This window comes from Geotrypetes seraphini, chromosome 5, assembly GCF_902459505.1.
Source record: "Geotrypetes seraphini chromosome 5, aGeoSer1.1, whole genome shotgun sequence".
NCBI lineage: Eukaryota > Metazoa > Chordata > Amphibia > Gymnophiona > Dermophiidae > Geotrypetes > Geotrypetes seraphini.
This window is the reverse complement of record NC_047088.1, coordinates 185346691-185365081: the sequence shown is the minus strand read 5'-3', so window position 1 is coordinate 185365081 and position 18391 is coordinate 185346691. Positions and strand designations below refer to the sequence as shown.

Here is an 18391-nt window from a genome sequence, read left to right as displayed (position 1 = left end):
TAGCTTGGACTGGCGAGATACATGCTCTGACGCTCATAGGAATTCTATGAGAATCAGAGCATTTACCTCACTGGCCCACACTAAAACCTCTAGCGCATTTAGTAAAAGGAGTCCTTAGTCAGGCAGGAGCCTCTCCTGCTGATTGAATCACGAGTAGATTGGAGCAGTGGCGTACCTAGGGGGGGGGCGGGGGGGCGGGCCGCCCCGGGTACCAGCCCTGAGGGGGTGTTCCCGGCCTTGCCGCTCAGTCCCCCCCCACGCCCGAAGGACCGCTCGCCCCACTGACCTTCCAGCACACCTATGAAGCAGCCCGCAGCAGGATCGCGACGTAAGCAATCCCTCAGCTGCTTGGGCGCTGCTTCCTGCGCCGCGGTCCAGTCCCTCCTCTGACGTCAGAGGAGGGGGCGGGACCGCGACGCAGGAAGCAGCTCCTAAGTAGCGCAAATATAGCTGACGTCGCGATCCTGCTGCGGCTGCTTCATAGGTAGTGCGGGGAGGCCAGGGGGGCGAATGGTCCTTCGGGGTGGGTCGGGATCTGACCCAGTTCTAATACCTCTCCGTCTCCGTGCCGACCGACCCCCTCAAGGACCGACCCTTGGAAACATGTTTTCAGGCTTGGAATCCAGTTAAAAGGCAATAGACGCTCTGTCTATACCTGGGACCAAACTGAAAGAAATTTGTCCAGCCCTGGCAAGTTCAAACCCAACTCAAACCAAATTCTGCACTCCTGGGGAAGGGGGAGGTTTTGCTTCTGAGAAAGTGCTCCTTAGTACATCAGAATCTCTGTCTGCTTCTTGGCACCAGCACTGGAGAAATAATGAGACGCCCTACTTTCTTTCTGCATGTGAAGCCATCTGGAGGGGGGGGGGGTGTTTGTGAGTACCAGAAGGCACTGCGAGGAAGGAACGGGGTATATTAGTAGATCTGTGTGTGATGGAGGGCACTAGGGCCAGCAGGAGTGAGGTACATAGTTAGAGCTGTAGAGGGGGAGGGGAGAAGGAGGGTGTCCCTATTGCAAGGGAGGAGTGAGGTTTTCCCTCGCCTTTTCTTCAGTCCTAAAGTTCACATTTTCTGGCTTTGGCTGCCTTCAGCAGTCATGCGACCGGGTAACAAAGCCCCCCTGACCCTGCACGCTGTCTGATTCGGCTGCTGTTGAACAGTTTGCGTGCCGGAACCCTTCTCAGGCTGAGTGGAATTTGGGTTATGAGCTGCAGGGAGTGGTTGTGAATTTCTCCGTGAGAACCTTGTGCATCCTCCTCCAGCTTGAGTCCGCACTAGACGTCCCCACGTAGACGTCCGCAATAGACGTCCCCACTAGACGTCCGCAATAGACGTCCCCACTAGACGCCCGCACTAGACGTCCGCAATAGACGTCCGCACTAGACGTCCCCACTAGACGCCCGCACTAGACGTCCCCACTAGACGTCCGCAATAGACGTCCCCACTAGACGCCCGCAATAGACGTCCCCACTAGACGTCCGCAATAGACGTCCGCAATAGACGTCCCCACTAGACGTCCGCAATAGACGTCCCCACTAGACGTCCGCAATAGACGTCCGCAATAGACGTCCGCACTAGACGTCCCCACTAGACGCCCGCACTAGACGTCCCCACTAGACGTCCGCAATAGACGTCCCCACTAGACGCCCGCAATAGACGTCCCCACTAGACGTCCGCAATAGACGTCCCCACTAGACGTCCGCACTAGACGTCCGCACTAGACGTCCGCACTAGACGTCCGCAATAGACGTCCGCAATAGACGTCCGCACTAGACGTCCCCACGTAGACGTCCGCACTAGACGCCCGCACTAGACGTCTAGTGCGGACGTCTACGTGGGGACGTCTAGTGCGGACGTCTACGTGGGGACGTCTACGTGGGGACGTCTAGTGCGGACGTCTAGTGCGGACGTCTACGTGGGGACGTCTAGTGCGGACGTCTACGTGGGGACGTCTAGTGCGGGCGTCTACGTGCGGACGTCTACGCGTGCGCGTCCTCGTGCGCGCGTCTTACATTCAGCACCAAGTGGCAGAAACCTAAACCCCAAACTCAGATAAATGCATTCCCAGGCCTTGTTCTCCCCTCCTCCAGGTCAGATTGCTGTTGAAAGCTGAGGCAACAGGAAATACGTCAGCCTCGGGGAGGATCGGAACTCAAGCTGGAGGAGGATGCACAAGGTTCTCACGGAGAAATTCACAACCACTCCCTGCAGCTCATAACCCAAATTCCACTCAGCCTGAGAAGGGTTCCGGCACGCAAACTGTTCAACAGCAGCCGAATCAGACAGCGTGCAGGGTCAGGGGGCTTTGTTACCCGGTCGCATGACTGCTGAAGGCAGCCAAAGCCAGAAAATGTGAACTTTAGGACTGAAGAAAAGGCGAGGGAAAACCTCACTCCTCCCTTGCAATAGGGACACCCTCCTTCTCCCCCCCCCTCTACAGCTCTAACTATGTACCTCACTCCTGCTGGCCCTAGTGCCCTCCATCACACACAGATCTACTAATATACCCCGTTCCTTCCTCGCAGTGCCTTCTGGTACTCACAAACACACACCCCCCCCCTCCAGATGGCTTCACATGCAGAAAGAAAGTAGGGCGTCTCATTATTTCTCCAGTGCTGGTGCCAAGAAGCAGACAGAGATTCTGATGTACTAAGGAGCACTTTCTCAGAAGCAAAACCTCCCCCTTCCCCAGGAGTGCAGAATTTGGTTTGAGTTGGGTTTGAACTTGCCAGGGCTGGACAAATTTCTTTCAGTTTGGTCCCAGGTATAGACAGAGCGTCTATTGCCTTTTAACTGGATTCCAAGCCTGAAAACATGTTTCCAAGGGTCGGTCCTTGAGGGGGTCGGTCGGCACGGAGACGGAGAGGTATTAGAACTGGGTCAGATCCCTGAAGAAGCTCATTCTCCTTCTATCAGTTTGGTTCGGTGCAGTGGCGTACCTAGGGGGGTGCGGGGGGGGCGGGCCGCCCCGGGTACCAGCCCTGAGGGGGTGTTCCCGGCCTTGCCGCTCAGTCCCCCCCCACGCCCGAAGGACCGCTCGCCCCACTGACCTTCCAGCACACCTATGAAGCAGCCCGCAGCAGGATCGCGACGTCAGCAATCCCTCAGCTGCTTGGGCGCTGCTTCCTGCGCCGCGGTCCCGTCCCTCCTCTGACGTCAGAGGAGGGGGCGGGACCGCGACGCAGGAAGCAGCTCCTAAGTAGCGCAAATATAGCTGACGTCGCGATCCTGCTGCGGCTGCTTCATAGGTAGTGCGGGGAGGCCAGGGGGGCGAATGGTCCTTCGGGGTGGGTCGGGGCATCAGGCCTTCAGGGTGGGGCGGGCGGGCGGGCAGGCAGACTTTCAAGGGGGAGGGGGGTGACAGGCAGGCAGGCAGGCCTTCAAGGGGGGGTGCAGGTCTTCGGGGGGGGGGGGTGCAGACCTTCAAGGGGGTGCAGGCCTTCAAGGGGGGGACAGGCAGGCAGGCCTTCAAGGGGGGGACAGGCCTACAAGGGGGGGGGGACAGGCCTACAAGGGGGTGCAGGCCTACAAGGGGGGGGACAGGCCTTCAAGGGGGGACAGGCCTTCAGGGGGGGTGCATGCCTTCAGGGGGGGTGCCGACCTTCAAGGGGGTGCAGGCCTTCAAGGGGGTGCAGGCCTTTGGGGGGGTGCCAACCTTCAAGGGGGGGTGCAGGCCTTCAAGGGGGGGGACAGGCCTTCAAGGGGGGACAAGCAGGCAGGCCTTCAAGGGGGGGGACAGGCCTACAAGGGGGTGCAGGCCTTTGGGGGGGTGCCAACCTTCAAGGGGGGGACAGGCCTTCAAGGGGGGACAAGCAGGCAGGCCTTCAAGGGGGGGTCAGGCCTTCAAGGGGGGGACAGGCCTACAAGGGGGTGGGACAGGCAGACCTTTAAGGGGGGACAGGCCTACAAGGGGGTGGGACAGGCAGACCTTTAAGGGGGGGATAGGCCTTCAAGGGGGGGGACAGGCCTTCGGGGGTGCAGGCCTTCGGGGTGGGTGCAGGCCTTCGGGGTGGGTGCAGGCCTTCGGGGTGGGTGCAGGCCTTCGGGATGGGTGCAGGCCTTCAGGGAGGGACAGACCTTCGGGTGGGGGGTACAATCCTTCGGGGAGGGTGCAGGCCTTCAGGGGTGGGGTTTAGGCCTTCAGAGGGGGACAGACCTTCGGGTGGGAGGTAAAGTCCTTCGGGGGGTGCAGGTCTTCAGGGGTGGGGTGTAGCCCTTCGGAGGGGGGACAGACCTTCGGGGGAGGGGGGTCCTGGTGTAAAAGTACACAGAGGGAGAGAGGGAAGGGGGGGGTCAAAGATACGTGCATATGCCAGACTTTGGGGGTTAGAAATAATGGGTCTAAAAACAGAGGAGTGGGAGAGAGATGGTGCATAATGGGATTTAGGGAGGGAAGGAACAGAAAGGGAGAGAACTTGGAAACAGGGGATGGTGTGGAGGGGGGATAGAGATACTGGATAGGAGGATAGTTGGGAACAGAAAGGGAGAGATGGTGGATCCTGGGGTGGTGGGGAGTTGAGAAAAGGTGAATCTGTGGATGGAGACAAAAAAAAGGAAAGATGCCAGATCTCCGGGAGAGGGAAGGGAAACGGAAGGGGAGAACAGAGATGGCAGACGGATGGTTAGCACGGAGAAAGGAGACCCTGGCAAGCAAGACAACAAGAGCCTGGGACCAACAAGATTTGAATATTGATCAGAGAACAAAAGGTAGAAAAAATAATTTTATTTTCTGTTTTGTGATTACAATATGTTAGATTTGAAAAGTGTACATGAGACAGCTTGAAATGGGAACTTTTCTATTTTTGTGAATGGCAAGGCTGAGTTCAGTTAAAATATATGCTTTATAAGAAAATATAATAATGTGTTTTATAAAGTTTATAAGCATTGCTGGCATACTCGGTGAGGTGTTCCTAGTGTTGGTGGTGGTGGTAGCATGTCAGTGTGTTGAGAGGAAGAGGTAGTCTGGGAAATTCTGCTGAGCAAACTCTGGGCCCATTTCCACCCCCAGTTAGTCCACTCCACTCAACTGGTTCACACACTGAGTGGGTCTTTGGGTGTTATTTCTGGGTAGTTGTTTTAGAATCTCTTCCAGTGGTTTGTCAGTATCTCCTTCTGGTCCAAGGAAGGAAACTTTGTCAACCTTAGCATTGACCTTCAGAATATGTTTGTAACAGCGCTGCTTGTGTGGCATTAGGCTATGTAGTGATCGAAAGAAAAAAACAGACCTTTGCACATTTTTGCACTATATGGTGGGTGTATGAGGAGATTCATTTCCTGCACAGTTAAGTCCATGTGAAGTTACCTTGTGCTGTATTTGACATCTAGCAAGGTCTCTGTTTGGCAGGAAAGATCTAAGCTTAAAAATGAAGTGGCCAGAAGTTATGTTAAAAGTAGATAGCGTAGCTGGTTTTAAGAAAGGTTTGGACAAATTCCTGGAGGAAAAGTCCATTGTCTGTTATTAAGACATGGGGGAAGCGTCTGCTTGCCCTGGATTGGTGCACTCAGTTGTTCCCACTTGGAGAACCTATTGACTTTTACTGCTTTTCTGTGTGGCTTTAACATTTTTGCTATTCAGTATACCTAAACTATTATTCAGTAGAAAAAATTTGTTTGTTCAATCAAATCCTGTGTGGACATTGGACTTCTATGAGTGAATGTTCTGCTTGATTGAACAAACTAAATTTTTTCTACTGAATAATAGTCTAGGTACAATGAAAGTAAATAGCAAAAATGTTTGAGTAGATAATTAAGGAAATCTTTTTCATATTGCTTGCTTATGGACTGGGAAAAAAAGACTGTTCAAGCAAATGTCTCCAGAACTGCTTTAATGGAAAAATGTGATTTTTTTTTTTTAAAGTACTTTGTGAAATTTATTGTTGTTGTGAAATTTATTGTTATACTTTGTTTAAACTTAAAAAGCGGTGTCATTAACAGTGAATCTAATCGAAAAAATCGATTCAACAGGGTGAATCGGATCGAATGAAATATTTTTCTCTGAATCGGGCAGCACTATTGGCTACCATGAGAATGGGCTACTGGGCATGATGGACCATTGGTGTGACCCAGTTAGGCTATTCTTATGTTATGTTCTCATCTGTAGGGGCCTTTGTTTTCACTTCTTATTTTAATGTATTTTTTTCCTGGGAACTTATCAGTGTTTTTTTATAATGGGAACAAAAATGGAAGAGAATTAATGTGTGTGGAATGGGGGGGGGTAACTAATTTCTTCAGCTAAATAATTCAATCCACTTCAAACAGACATAGGAGAACTCACGCACCATTCACACACCCTCCAACCAAAAACGTCAAAAGAAAAAAACTGTTCGACAACCTCCTAGCCATTCGAGCTGCAACACTTGACCCCCAACTCTACAACCTATTGACCTCGACCACAAACTACAAAACCTTAAAAAAAGAAATAAAAACCCTTCTATTAAAAAAACACATAAAACCAAACTAACATAATCAGAACTGTCCCAAGCATCACCTGCAACTACTCCATATGTACTTCTGATGTCATGACAATTCAGACATAATTTATGTTATGTTATGTTTGGAATAATGGTTACATAAATGAGGTTCAATAAAAGAAAATTTTCTGTGGGAGCATTTGTTGGAACTTCTGTTATCCTGATTTCTTCTATCTGTGGGCTTTCTTTAGCTAACCTACTTATCTGGGGCTTTCCACTTCTGCAGCTGCCCTTTTCACGGTCCACTTTGCGCTTGCACTCTCTGGGGCGGGGGGGTTGGGTCTGGGCTTGGTGGGGTAGGTGTGTCTGGTAGTTTTGTCTGGGTGGTGGCTGGGTGTTTCTTGGGTGCTTGTTGTGCGGATTGGTGTGTCTGGTGAGCGGTCTGGGTGTTGTTGCTTGTGGGGGTTTTTTTCATTATAAAATATGGCTGAGGGTCTAGTCCGGCTTATTATTCTTGTGGGTTCTGGGGTGGGATTTGTTTGCTTGCCCCAAGTTTTGGCCTTTTGTTGTGTATTGCTATGCCTCTCATTGGCAATTTTCTCTTGGGAGAGGCTTGTTCATGCTTGTTGTTGCTGTTACTCTCATTCTGTGTTCTTTTTGATAATGTATAAGTTTCTGTACAGACCATGGTTGCTTGTCTGGACCTTTTGCCATTCTCAATAAAAATACTTTGAAAAAAAAAAGAGAAAATTTTCACTGCCTGTTTCTATTCTGACCATTTATTCCATTTCATGGTTATTGCAAAAAAAAAAAAAAAAAAAAATTTTACATGAGGGGGGGGGGGGGGGTGTCAAAAAATGATGGGCCCCGGGTGCCACATACCCTAGGTACGCCACTGGATTGGAGAAAGTTATAATGCCGCTTTATAGAGCAATGGTCAGACCACACTTGGAATACTGTGTCCAACATTGGTCTCCCAACCTAAAGAAGGATATAAAACTGCTGGAGAGGGTGCAGAGATGAGCATCAAAGCTAATAAAAGGTATGGAGAACTTGGAATACGAAGAACGACTTAAGAGACTGGGATTGTTCTCCCTTGAGAAAAGGAGACTGCAAGGGGATATGATCGAGACTTTCAAAATACTGAAAGAAATTGACAAAACAGAGCAGGAAAAAAAATTATTTACAATGTCCAATGTGACACGGACAAGAGGACATGGACTGAAGCTAAGGGGGGACAAGTCCAGGACAAATATCAGGAAGTTCTGCTTCATGCAACGAGTGGTGGACACCTGGAATGCTCTCCCAGAGGAGGTTATTGTGGAATCCACCATTCTAGAATTTAAAAGCAAACTAGATTCACATCTCCTTACGAGAGGCATAGAGGGATATGGGTGACTAAAATTATGCCAGGTGTACACCTGGCTGGGCCTCCGTGTGTGCGGATCGCCAGACTTGATGGACCGAAGGTCTGATCCGGAGATGGCAGTTCTTATGTTCTTATTTTGATGTAATATCCACTAAAATAGGGGTTCTCAACCCCAGTCCTCCGGATAAATCTAGCCAGTCAGGTTTTCAGGATACCCACAATGAATATGCATTTTGATAGATTTGCAAGGAATGGAGATTGCACATGTAAATTTATCTCATGTTTATTCATTATGGGTATCTTGAAAACTTGGCTGGCTGTGTGCTCCGAGGACTGAATTGAGATCCCTAGCACTAAAAGAAAATACTTGACATCACATTTCTAATATTTTGGCTTATGATCTCTCAGCTTAGATATTCCTTGATAAATTAATCCAGCTCAGTACCTGCCGAGAAACAAATAGATGTGGAGGATGGCAACTGCTTGTAAAACATTCGTGACAGAGATGGAAATTAATACATTCAACACACCTAAAGAGATAAAAAATAATGTTACAAATCAGTATTTTCCTTCATTATTATGTTCACATTTTAAGAGTTACAGCATGTTTAAGGTTTGGAATTTCTCCTCGAAATATTTTTATATTCATTGTGAGCTAGTTCTCAAATTCATTTGCAATAATCGATAAGCCATGCTTTCTCTGAAAAATTGACAAAAGCGCCTGTGTAGTTGCCAGATTTGCAGATTTAAAAGTATAACACTATCCCCTGAATTCTGTTTAGGTCGCTTAAAATTAGATACCCAAGTTTGGTCATGGATCACAGATAACACCAATTCCGGCATTAGCTACGCCTATAGTGGCATTAGGCACCATAAAGCACCTGTGGAGGCGCAATTCCAGCACTGTTTTTTTAGGCATGTTGAATTTTCTTTTAAGTCTGGTTTTAAATGGTATTTTAGACTTAACTTAGGTGCTGGTAGGGCACCTACTAGTGTCTAAGTTAAGGCACCATTTATAGAATATGGGCCTGGGTGCAAAGCTGTTAGTGTTAATTTTATAGAATTATGTTTAAATTTAACTACACATACATCAATAGTCAATCACTGCCAAAAAATTACCTACCTGTAGCATTTTCCTTCTATTGGCAAGGCTCTACAGTTATTACATGGGACTCCAAGATGCCTGTCCAGTCGCTCTTTCTCTGCAGCAGTTACAAGTTTGATAGAGTTTCTGACTTCTTCTGCAAGGAGCTTTAATGGAGCGAATTCCTCCCTACAGAGGGGACACTTGACCATGGTGTCATGATCTGACGCAGTCTGGTGATCAGCCCAGATTTTCATACACGTGATATGAACATTGTTGCCACAGCCATTTCTACAGTGACATAAAAAGAGGCCATTGAAATCTTTTTGTGATGATTAAACACCAGTTACTCTACTGAAATATACACCGTGAATAGTAGAGAGGGGGAAGGGTTCTTAAGCTATTGTGATTATTAATAATAATAACGGGGAGGGGGGTGGTTTTTATGTTTATATATATACAATTGTTGTTTTTCTTGATTGATTTACAAGTGATGTTTTCAAGAATTTGTATGGTTTTAATATGTACACTTGTTGAAAGATTAAAAATGAATAAAGATATATATATAAAAAAAAGAGGTCACACTAAGGGTTAGTACACTTTAGGGCATGTTTACTAAAGTGTACCAGGCAGTTATCCCCAGATCCTGTATAGGTCACCCAAACTTGGATGCTCAAGATCGCAAATCTGCAGGCAAAGTAATTGGCTAAATTGGTGCTAAAAATAACTGGTGTTAACAAGCTTCTAATTGCAATAATTAGGAGTTATGAATGGATCTGCCTATACCCTATTCTAGAACATGTGTGTCTAAATTCCATAGTGTGAAATCCCACTGCTCACCACCCTAGCCAGCAGATTAACCATGCCCCCCTAACTGTATCCTCCACCCTGTCATCCTGTTTGTCTGTCTTCTGTTTAGATTGTAAGCTCTTTCGAGCAGGGACTGTCTCCTTCGTGAGTCTGTACAGCGCTGTGTACATCTGGTAGCGCTCTAGAAATAATTAATCGTAGTAATAGTAGGTCACAGGGTGGGTCATAGGCATTCCCAGAATGTAGACATGGTTATACAATACCCGCATTTCTGTACCATTAGTTGGGCATAAGCATTTATACCAGCATTTGAAAGGCATAAATGCTCCCGTCCAAAGTTAGGTTTGCATCCTTTACAGAATACTGTAATATTTAATATTCTCAATGGAGAAGGGTAGATAGTGGGTAGACATCTGTGGAGGGACTGCTGTATTTTAATGTATTTATTAATGATCTAGAGAAGGGAATAACGTTGATAATTAGCGTTTAACTGACTAAGTGCTATCTAATCATCCAGGAGTCGTACCTGGCTGGTTAAATAACACTGAATATCAGGCTGAGTGTGCATAACTCCCATAGTGCATTACTCAGAAGTGGGCATGGCCATGAGAGGGTCATGGGCGCGTTTATAGAATACTTGGAAAATGGTGAAGGAGTTCAAAAAAGCATGGGATGAACACAGGGGATCTCTAATCAGAAAATAATGGTATATATTGAAGAAGTAAGGCCAGTCCTGGGCAGACTTGCATGGTCTGTGTCCTGTATATGGCCATTCAGTTGAGGATGGGCAGGGGAGGGCTTTGACGGCTGGAATGGTTTAGATGGGCTGGAGTGAGCTTTGACAGAGACTCCATTAGATGGAACCTAAGCACAGTATCGGGCATAGCTCTGGGTTTCTGGCCCAGAAATATCTAAGACAAAGAACAATTTAAATTAAATCATTAATTTATAGAGAGTGTATGGTTGGGCAGACTGGATGGACCATTCGGATCTTTATCTGCTGTCATTTACTATGTTTGGTTAACACATCTAACTTGGGTGCCAGCATGTATATCAGGTTTTGGCAAGCATAAGTATGGCACTTAATATTTGGGTGTGTTAATTGGTGCCAAGCGTTATTCTATAAAGCAGTGTTTCTCAACTCAGTCCAGGTTTTCAGGATATCCAAAATGAATATGCATGAAAGAAATTTGCATATAATGGAGGCAGTGTATGCATATCAAGTTTATGCATATTCATTGTGGATATCCTGAAAATCAGACTGACATGGGCGTACTCCAGGGCTGAGTTGAGAAACACAGCTATAAAGGGCTTGTACCCTTTATAGAATTGTGATTGGCATTGATCTTTTCTGGTGCCCATTTCTGAACATGATTTATAGAATCTGGCCCATAAAACCTTGGTTTACGAGCATAATTTGTTCCAGAAGCATGCTCGTAAACCCCTCCAATGCCACCGGTGCTGCTCCACCCCCCCAGCTCGAACCGGCATTTCTCTCTCCCGCAAATGCCCCCCCCCCCGAGAACTGGCATTGCACCCCCCCACTCGAACCGGCATCCCCCGCCTGCCCAAACAAGCCCCTTACCCCATCTAGCACCGGTGGGCGGGGGATGCCGCTTCCAGTGGGGGGGGGGAGCAATGCTGGTTCTTGGGGGGGTGTTCACGGGTGGGGGGGAGCGATGCCAGTTTGAGCAAGGGGGTGCTCGCAAATCAAGTCAATGCTCAGTTTGTGAGTCACGATTTGCGAGAATGTTTTGCTCGTCTTACAAAACACTCGCAAACCGTGTTACTCGCAAACCGAGGTTTGACTGTACTGCTCTTTGGATATGACTTAGCTCACTGCCAGGGTTATCTGGACACCTAAATTAAGGTGCCAAGTTTTAGAATCATGTGTTTGGTTTATAGTGTATTTGAGTTTGATATACCACCTTTAGTAAACATATATCAAAGTGGTTTACAAACCTGTGCAAATCTATCTCATGTTTCATAGCAGAAATCCTGGAAACTGGATTGAGATCTACAAGATCTACTAATATAATACTGCACAGTATACTCAACCTGCAATAAGTGACAGGGAGCTTTTTCTTCAGTAGCCCTTCTTGGCAAATGGGACACACATCCTCAAAATCAAGGTCTTTCTGCTTAACGTGCCCTTCTTCCTTCTCTAATGTTTTGCCAGAGTTTGTAGGTACTGCTGGGCGTGCAGTCTGCACTCGATGTAGTCCCTGAAGCACTTCATTGATTTCTCTTTCCACAAGGCCCAGTTGAAATGTATCTTCAGAAAAAAAACATTGAATTAGGTTTAACTCATTGATTCTATGAGCTTTTTATATACTAGCATTATCTTTTTTTTTTTTAACGTTCTTTATTCATTTTCAAATTAAACAAGTGCACAAAAGAATATTCTATACAAGTTATTTCACAATAGCACATTAATCTCTACCACATAATATTCTAGTGATATAATAACACCCCCCAATCACTCACCCTTTATCACCTTTTCAGTAAGAATAAACACACATATTATATAGCATATTTTAACATATTATGTATAAATTATTCCCAACTCCCTCCCCCCCTTCAGTGTGCTAACAAGAAAGAAAAAATAAAAAGAAAAGGAAAAGAGAAGAATCGATGACTATTCACCACAATATGTTGCCAATGGCCCCCATATTTTTATAAAGTTAGTATATGTTCCTCTTTGTACTGCTATTGCTCGTTCCATTTTAAATATATGGCATAATGAATTCCACCAAAATGTATAACTAAGGTTTCTGTGATTTTTCCAATTATTGGTTATATGTTGGATGGCAACCCCTGTCATAATTAATAAAAGCTTGTTGTTATATGATGATATTTGACTCTTTTTCCTCATCATCATGCCAAATAACAGTGCAACATGATTTACTAGCATTATCTTAATGTCAAAATAGCAACTTGCAATTAAAGTTTAGCACAGCTAGCAGGGTGATCCTGATATCTGCAGTTAGTTAAAAAAAAACCCTCTTGATTTTGATTTAAGAATGTTTGTTAGCAAAGTCTAAAGGTAAAAGTTGAGATACATTGGGGCGATATATAGGCTACTTCCTTAAAAATACACCCATGTTTAGAATTTTTATGGATCTGTGTATAGGTGCCAGCTCTATAGGTGCTGTGGGTGCTTGAACTCCCTCAATCTAGAGCAAAGGCCTTTGTCCAAGAAGATAATTTGTAATAGGTTAAGCCCCCTAATCATTCTAAAAATTGACTCCTATAGAACTATGCACTAAATAGCATTATGGCTAAGACACACCCTAATTTGTGTTAAGTGGCCTCATTAACTAATAAGGAATTGACATATTAACCTGCATCATCGTTAATGCAGACTAAAGATGTCAGTAGGGTGTAGCAAAGGGTGGCAAGCTCTCCCTCCCATGCCCCTCCTTCCAAAATGTCATGCCTTGTCCTTGCCACCCCAACTTTACCACAGTATGGCTTAGAGCACAGGTGTCAAACTCAAGGCCCGCGGGGCAAATCCGGCCCGCTTGGCTATTTTATGCGGTCCATGGTGCAGTGCCCCCGGTGTTATGTTCTGGCCGGCTCCCTCCTCCTAACTGCTGCAGTGTGCACAAAGCTGCGGGCGGCGGCAGTTCCTCATGTTTCCCGCGCGTCATCCGGAAGCATCCCATGTGACGTTGTAACATCAGAGAGAAGACTTCCGGTTCAAGCACTTTGATAATTTACATCTGCTGTCTGTATTTTGTACTGTTCAGGAAGAAATGCATTTGTTTCTTTTTCTCCGGGGTTGTATTTCATGCAGAGTCTTGAATCTTAGGGTTTTGTTTGTATATATATATATATATATATGAGTACTTTTAGTTTTTGATCCCATATTTGCATAGGGGTTATCTGTGTTCTGGTAGGAATGAATGTTGAGAAGCATATAGTGTGCTTTGTGTAGTTTAATTTTGTGATTAGCCATTATGTGTTGTTAATAAGATTATATTGTGTGTGTATATATGAAAAATGAATGAAAAAAATGGTGTTACAATTAGTACTATTATGGGGGCGGGGTCTGGGGCAGAGATTGGGTGGGGTTTGGCCAGCGACTTAGTCTATGTTTTAGATTTTGGCCCCTTAATGTAATTGAGTTTGACACCCCTGGCTTAGAGGGTTATCAAATTTTGGGTTCGGTTTTGGCTGCTGCGCTAAAACTGGCCCGAAATTCCAATTTTGCCATGTTTCAGATTTGGCTGAAAATGCTGGAACCAAAGCTCCCTCAACCAAAAAGGTTGCAGGGGGTCATTTTGATGGTGGAGATGGTAGGGTTGGAGCAACTGTGGATCACGCCTGCTCCGGTTAGATCGCTAGATCTCAGGGGTCTAAGGGAGGTCTGAGGAGCCTTATGGGTGGGTATTGAAGGGGGGTTCTCTCTGATCTTGAGGGAGGACTTGGGTGCTATTCAGAGGGGCAGGGCCATGCCAATTTCAGCTTCAGTTCTGGCTAAAACTGAATGGCATGCATATTTCAGCTGCAAATTTGGTTTCAGCCAAAACTGAAAATCCTGGTTTCAGTTAGACTCTAATATGGCTGCAGCTACTTCTAACTCTAATCTTTCTCCTGTGGCTGTTAATGAAACATCTACTGTTTGAACTCTAGGGTAGTGAGGGCTGAGCAAGTAGTGCAGCCACACAGGGAGCATGGGATGTGGGGGCACCAAATTTGCTCCCGAATCATCGTCTCCATTTCTTGGCTGCGGTGCGATAAGGGGGGTGGAGCGCCACAAGATATATTACACAGAGCAAAATTCCAGCTTTACACAGCGCTTGGGTTTCTGTATCTATGGAGTCCCGTGTGGTTGAATTGTCAACTGTTTGAACCACTTAGGACTTGAATGGTTCACAAACGTGTTTGAATTGTATTTTATTTATTTATTTTCAGTATTTATTAACTACAGACCCCACCGCGTCGGCGAGGTCAGAGTCCGAACTCCCCCTTAAAAGGGCCTTAGCGAGAGCACCTTTGCGAAGGGCCTTGCGAAGGGCCAAGTCACTACACCAAGGTCAGCACACAACCTGAGGCAGAGAGTGAGTGTGGGTGAGAGGTCACAGCAGCAGCAGGCGGAGAGAGGGAGAGGGGACACAGCAGCACCAGGCAGAGGGAGAGAGGACACAGCAGCTGCAGGCGGGGAGTGAGAGTGGGAGAGGGGACACAGCAGCACCAGGCAGAGGGAGAGAGGACACAGCAGCAGCAGGCGGAGAGCGAGAGTGGGAGAGGGGACACAGCAGCACCAGGCAGAGGGAGAGAGGACACAGCAGCAGCAGGCGGAGAGCGAGAGTGGGAGAGGGGACACAGCAGCACCAGGCAGAGGGAGAGAGGACACAGCAGCAACAGGCGGAGAGCGAGAGTGGGAGAGGGGACACAGCAGCACCAGGCAGAGGGAGAGAGGACACAGCAGCAGCAGGCGGAGAGCGAGAGTGGGAGAGGGGACACAGCAGCACCAGGCAGAGGGAGAGAGGACACAGCAGCAGCAGGCAGAGGGAGAGCGAGGGAGTGAGGACACCAACAGTTAAGAGGAGACCAGAGTGGTGAGAGCCAGAGGAGAGAGCAGAGAGGAGAGAGCAGAGCAGGCAGACGAGAGAGCGGAGAGCAGACAGACGGACTAAAGGAGCGGAGCGGAGAGCTGAGGGAGACCGGAGAGCGGAGCGGATAAGATAGAAATGGAGGCAGCCGGAGTACACCAAAGCTTTCCAGTATACTGCATGGGGTGCCATATGTACGACTACCTCCCCTCGGGAAGGTGGGAGTACATATGCGGCCGGTGCCAGGATCTGGAGGGCCTGAGGTATGAGGTCGCGAGATTGCAGGCCAGGGTTCAGGACCTGGAGGGGCAGCACGCTTCAGAGGAGCCATGCCAGGCATCTGAGGATCCAGACGGAAACAGCTTCATTAAAGATCAGGTGAGGGACCTTGAGAGATTCATCGAGGAGAGCTACAGGAGGGTCGAGGAGCAGAACCAGCAGCAGCCCAGACAGGTGTCGTCAGACGAGAGCAAGGACCCACCAGAGGATGGACCTAGTGGAGAGGCCAGTGGAGAGGCCAGGAGGGTGGAGGAGGCCAAGGACCCCGAGGGAGGAGAGCCGAGATTCACCATGGACACGGACCTGAGGCAGAGGAGGCTCTTGAGGAAGGGAAAGACTGCAATTGTTGTGGGAGACTCGATCCTGAGGGAGGTGGACAGTCACGTTGCCGGAGGTCGAGAGGACCGGCTGGTGACTTGTCTCCCAGGAGCCAGGACAAAGGACATTGCCGACAGAATCAAGAGGATCCTGGACGGAGCCGAAACGGAGGAGACAGCGGTAATTGTCCACGTCGGAACAAATGATGTGAGCCGGAGGAACTTCAGCATGCCTGCGCTAACAGACCAGTTCAGGGTCCTGGGAAGGAAGCTGAAACGGAGGACACAGAGAATAGCATTCTCGGAGATCCTGCCGGTCCCGAGGGCAGATGCAAGGAGGCAGGCCGAGCTCCAGGAGGTGAATGCGTGGCTGAGGAGGTGGTGCAAGGAGGAGGGCTTCCACTTTGTGAGGAACTGGTCGTCCTTCTGGGGAAAGAGCAAGCTCTACAGGCAGGATGGCCTGCACCTGAGCACGGCGGGAACAAGAATACTAGCAGCCAACGTTAAGAAGGAGATCGAGAGGGCTTTAAACTACGGAGAGGGGGAAAGCCGACAGCTGACCTGATGACGCTTCGGACAGCAGTATCCAGAAAAGATGCTGAACGGGCTGACTGCAGGGAGGAGGACGGGGGACCGATGGAACTCGTGATCAGACAGCGAGGGAAATATCAGGTAACAACTTGCTGGGAGAAACCTAAGGGGAAGGGGAAAACAGGGGATTCAGGGGGGCGAGATGGCACCAGGGTGCAAACAGAAGGCAATAAGGTGGAGCCACAGGGCAAAGGGGAGCCACAAGGCAAGGGGGAACAAACCAAAGCTCAGGGGACGATAGCATGGAAGGGGGCTGGTACTCCCCGGGGAAAAGCGGGGAGGTGGGGTGGAGGGGACATGGGGAGGAAGGGAGTTGCGAGGGTAAAGGCGGAGGGCACAGCAGAGGCACCGGGAGCGGGAAAACGGCCTGAGACTCAAGGGAAGGCGGCCCAGGTAAAGGCAGTGGTGAAGGACAAACAGTGCTTATACGCAAATGCAAGAAGCCTCATGGTTAAGATGGGTGAACTGGAAGTCATGGCCAAGGGGGAGGACCTGGATATAATAGGAATTACAGAAACCTGGTGGACAGAGGAAAATCAATGGGACGTGGAGCTGCCAGGGTACAAGCTCTACAGGAGGGACAGGACCCACAAGAAGGGGGGAGGCATAGTGCTGTATATAAAGGACTATATCTACTCGATTGGGATCGATACGGCAACAAAGGCAGAGGAGCTGGAATCGCTATGGGTCAATTTGCCAGGAAAGAATAATGCAGACATAAAGCTGGGGCTATATTATCGCCCGCCTGGTGCGTCAGAAAAAATAGGACACGACTTGGAAGCAGAACTGAGACAGGAATGCAGGACTGGAAGTGTAACAGTGATGGGGGACTTCAACTACCCGGGGATAGACTGGAGTACGGGTCACTCCAACTCCACGAGGGAAGCAGGATTCGTAGAAGCTGTGAGGGACTGCTTCATGGAGCAACTAGTCAAGGAATGCAAGAGGGGTAGAAGTGGGAGGAACACTAGGCAACAGTGATCACAACGTGATCAGATTCACATTAGAAAGGGGGTCACCCATAGTGGGGAGGACCGCATCAACTGCGCTCAACTTCAGGAAAGGGAACTATGTTGCTATGAGGAAAATGGTTGGGAGGAAGCTCAGGAACGGCATTAAGATGGAGACTGCAGGGAGCGCCTGGACCCTTCTCAGGGACACACTGCAGGAAGCGCAAAAACTGTACATCCCCAGTTTCAGGAAAGGCCGCAAGAGCAAGCGGCCAAAAGACCTGGTTTGGATGATACCTGAAGTAAAGAGGGCAATCAGTGACAAGAAAGTGTCCTTCCGGAAATGGAAGAGGGACCCAACGGAAGAAAATCACCAGGAGCACAGGAAATGCCAAAAGGAATGCCACCGAGAGGTTAGAAAAGCAAAAGGGAAATAGCAGGGGCTGGCCAGGGAGGCGAAAAACTTCAAGGCATTCTTCAGTTACGTAAAGGGGAAGCAACCAGTGAGAGAGGAGGTGGGGCCATTGGATGATGGGGATAGGAAGGGAGTGATTAAGGAAGATAAAGAGGTAGCTGAGAGGTTGAACACGTTCTTCTCGTCGGTCTTCACGAGCGAGGACTCGTCCAATATACCGGACTCAGAGGATCTCATGAGTGGGGAGCAGGCCGAAAAATTGGGGCATATAGAGGTAAGTCGGGAGGATGTCCTCAAACAGATTGACAGGTTGAAAAGCGGCAAATCTCCGGGACCGGACGGGATCCACCCAAGGGTTCTAAAGGAACTAAGACAGGAAATAGCGGGCACAATCCAGCATGTTTGCAACCTATCCTTGACAACTGGAGAGGTACCAGAGGACTGGAAACTGGCGAATGTCACACCTATCTTTAAGAAGGGATCGAGAGGTGACCCCGGGAACTACAGGTCGGTGAGCCTGACTTCAGTTATAGGGAAGATGGTGGAAGCAATAATCAAGGACAGCATTTGCGAGCACATCGAGAAAAATGGCCTACTGCGGACAA

At 48.3% G+C, this 18391-nt stretch overlaps 1 protein-coding gene across 2 annotated transcripts in view; it reads right to left on the bottom strand.

Annotated features, from left to right (window-relative positions):
• ZSWIM2 (zinc finger SWIM-type containing 2) overlaps positions 1-18391 on the bottom strand; it is a 53838-nt gene that overhangs the window by 19302 nt on the left and 16145 nt on the right. For both annotated transcript variants that reach the window (XM_033944298.1, XM_033944297.1), the window contains exons 5-7: positions 11732-11948; positions 8903-9154; positions 8225-8309 (exon numbers count right to left, since the gene is read on the bottom strand). In XM_033944298.1, the coding sequence (XP_033800189.1) occupies positions 8225-8309; positions 8903-9154; positions 11732-11948 (554 nt within the window). The remainder of the gene's footprint in view (positions 1-8224; positions 8310-8902; positions 9155-11731; positions 11949-18391) is intronic.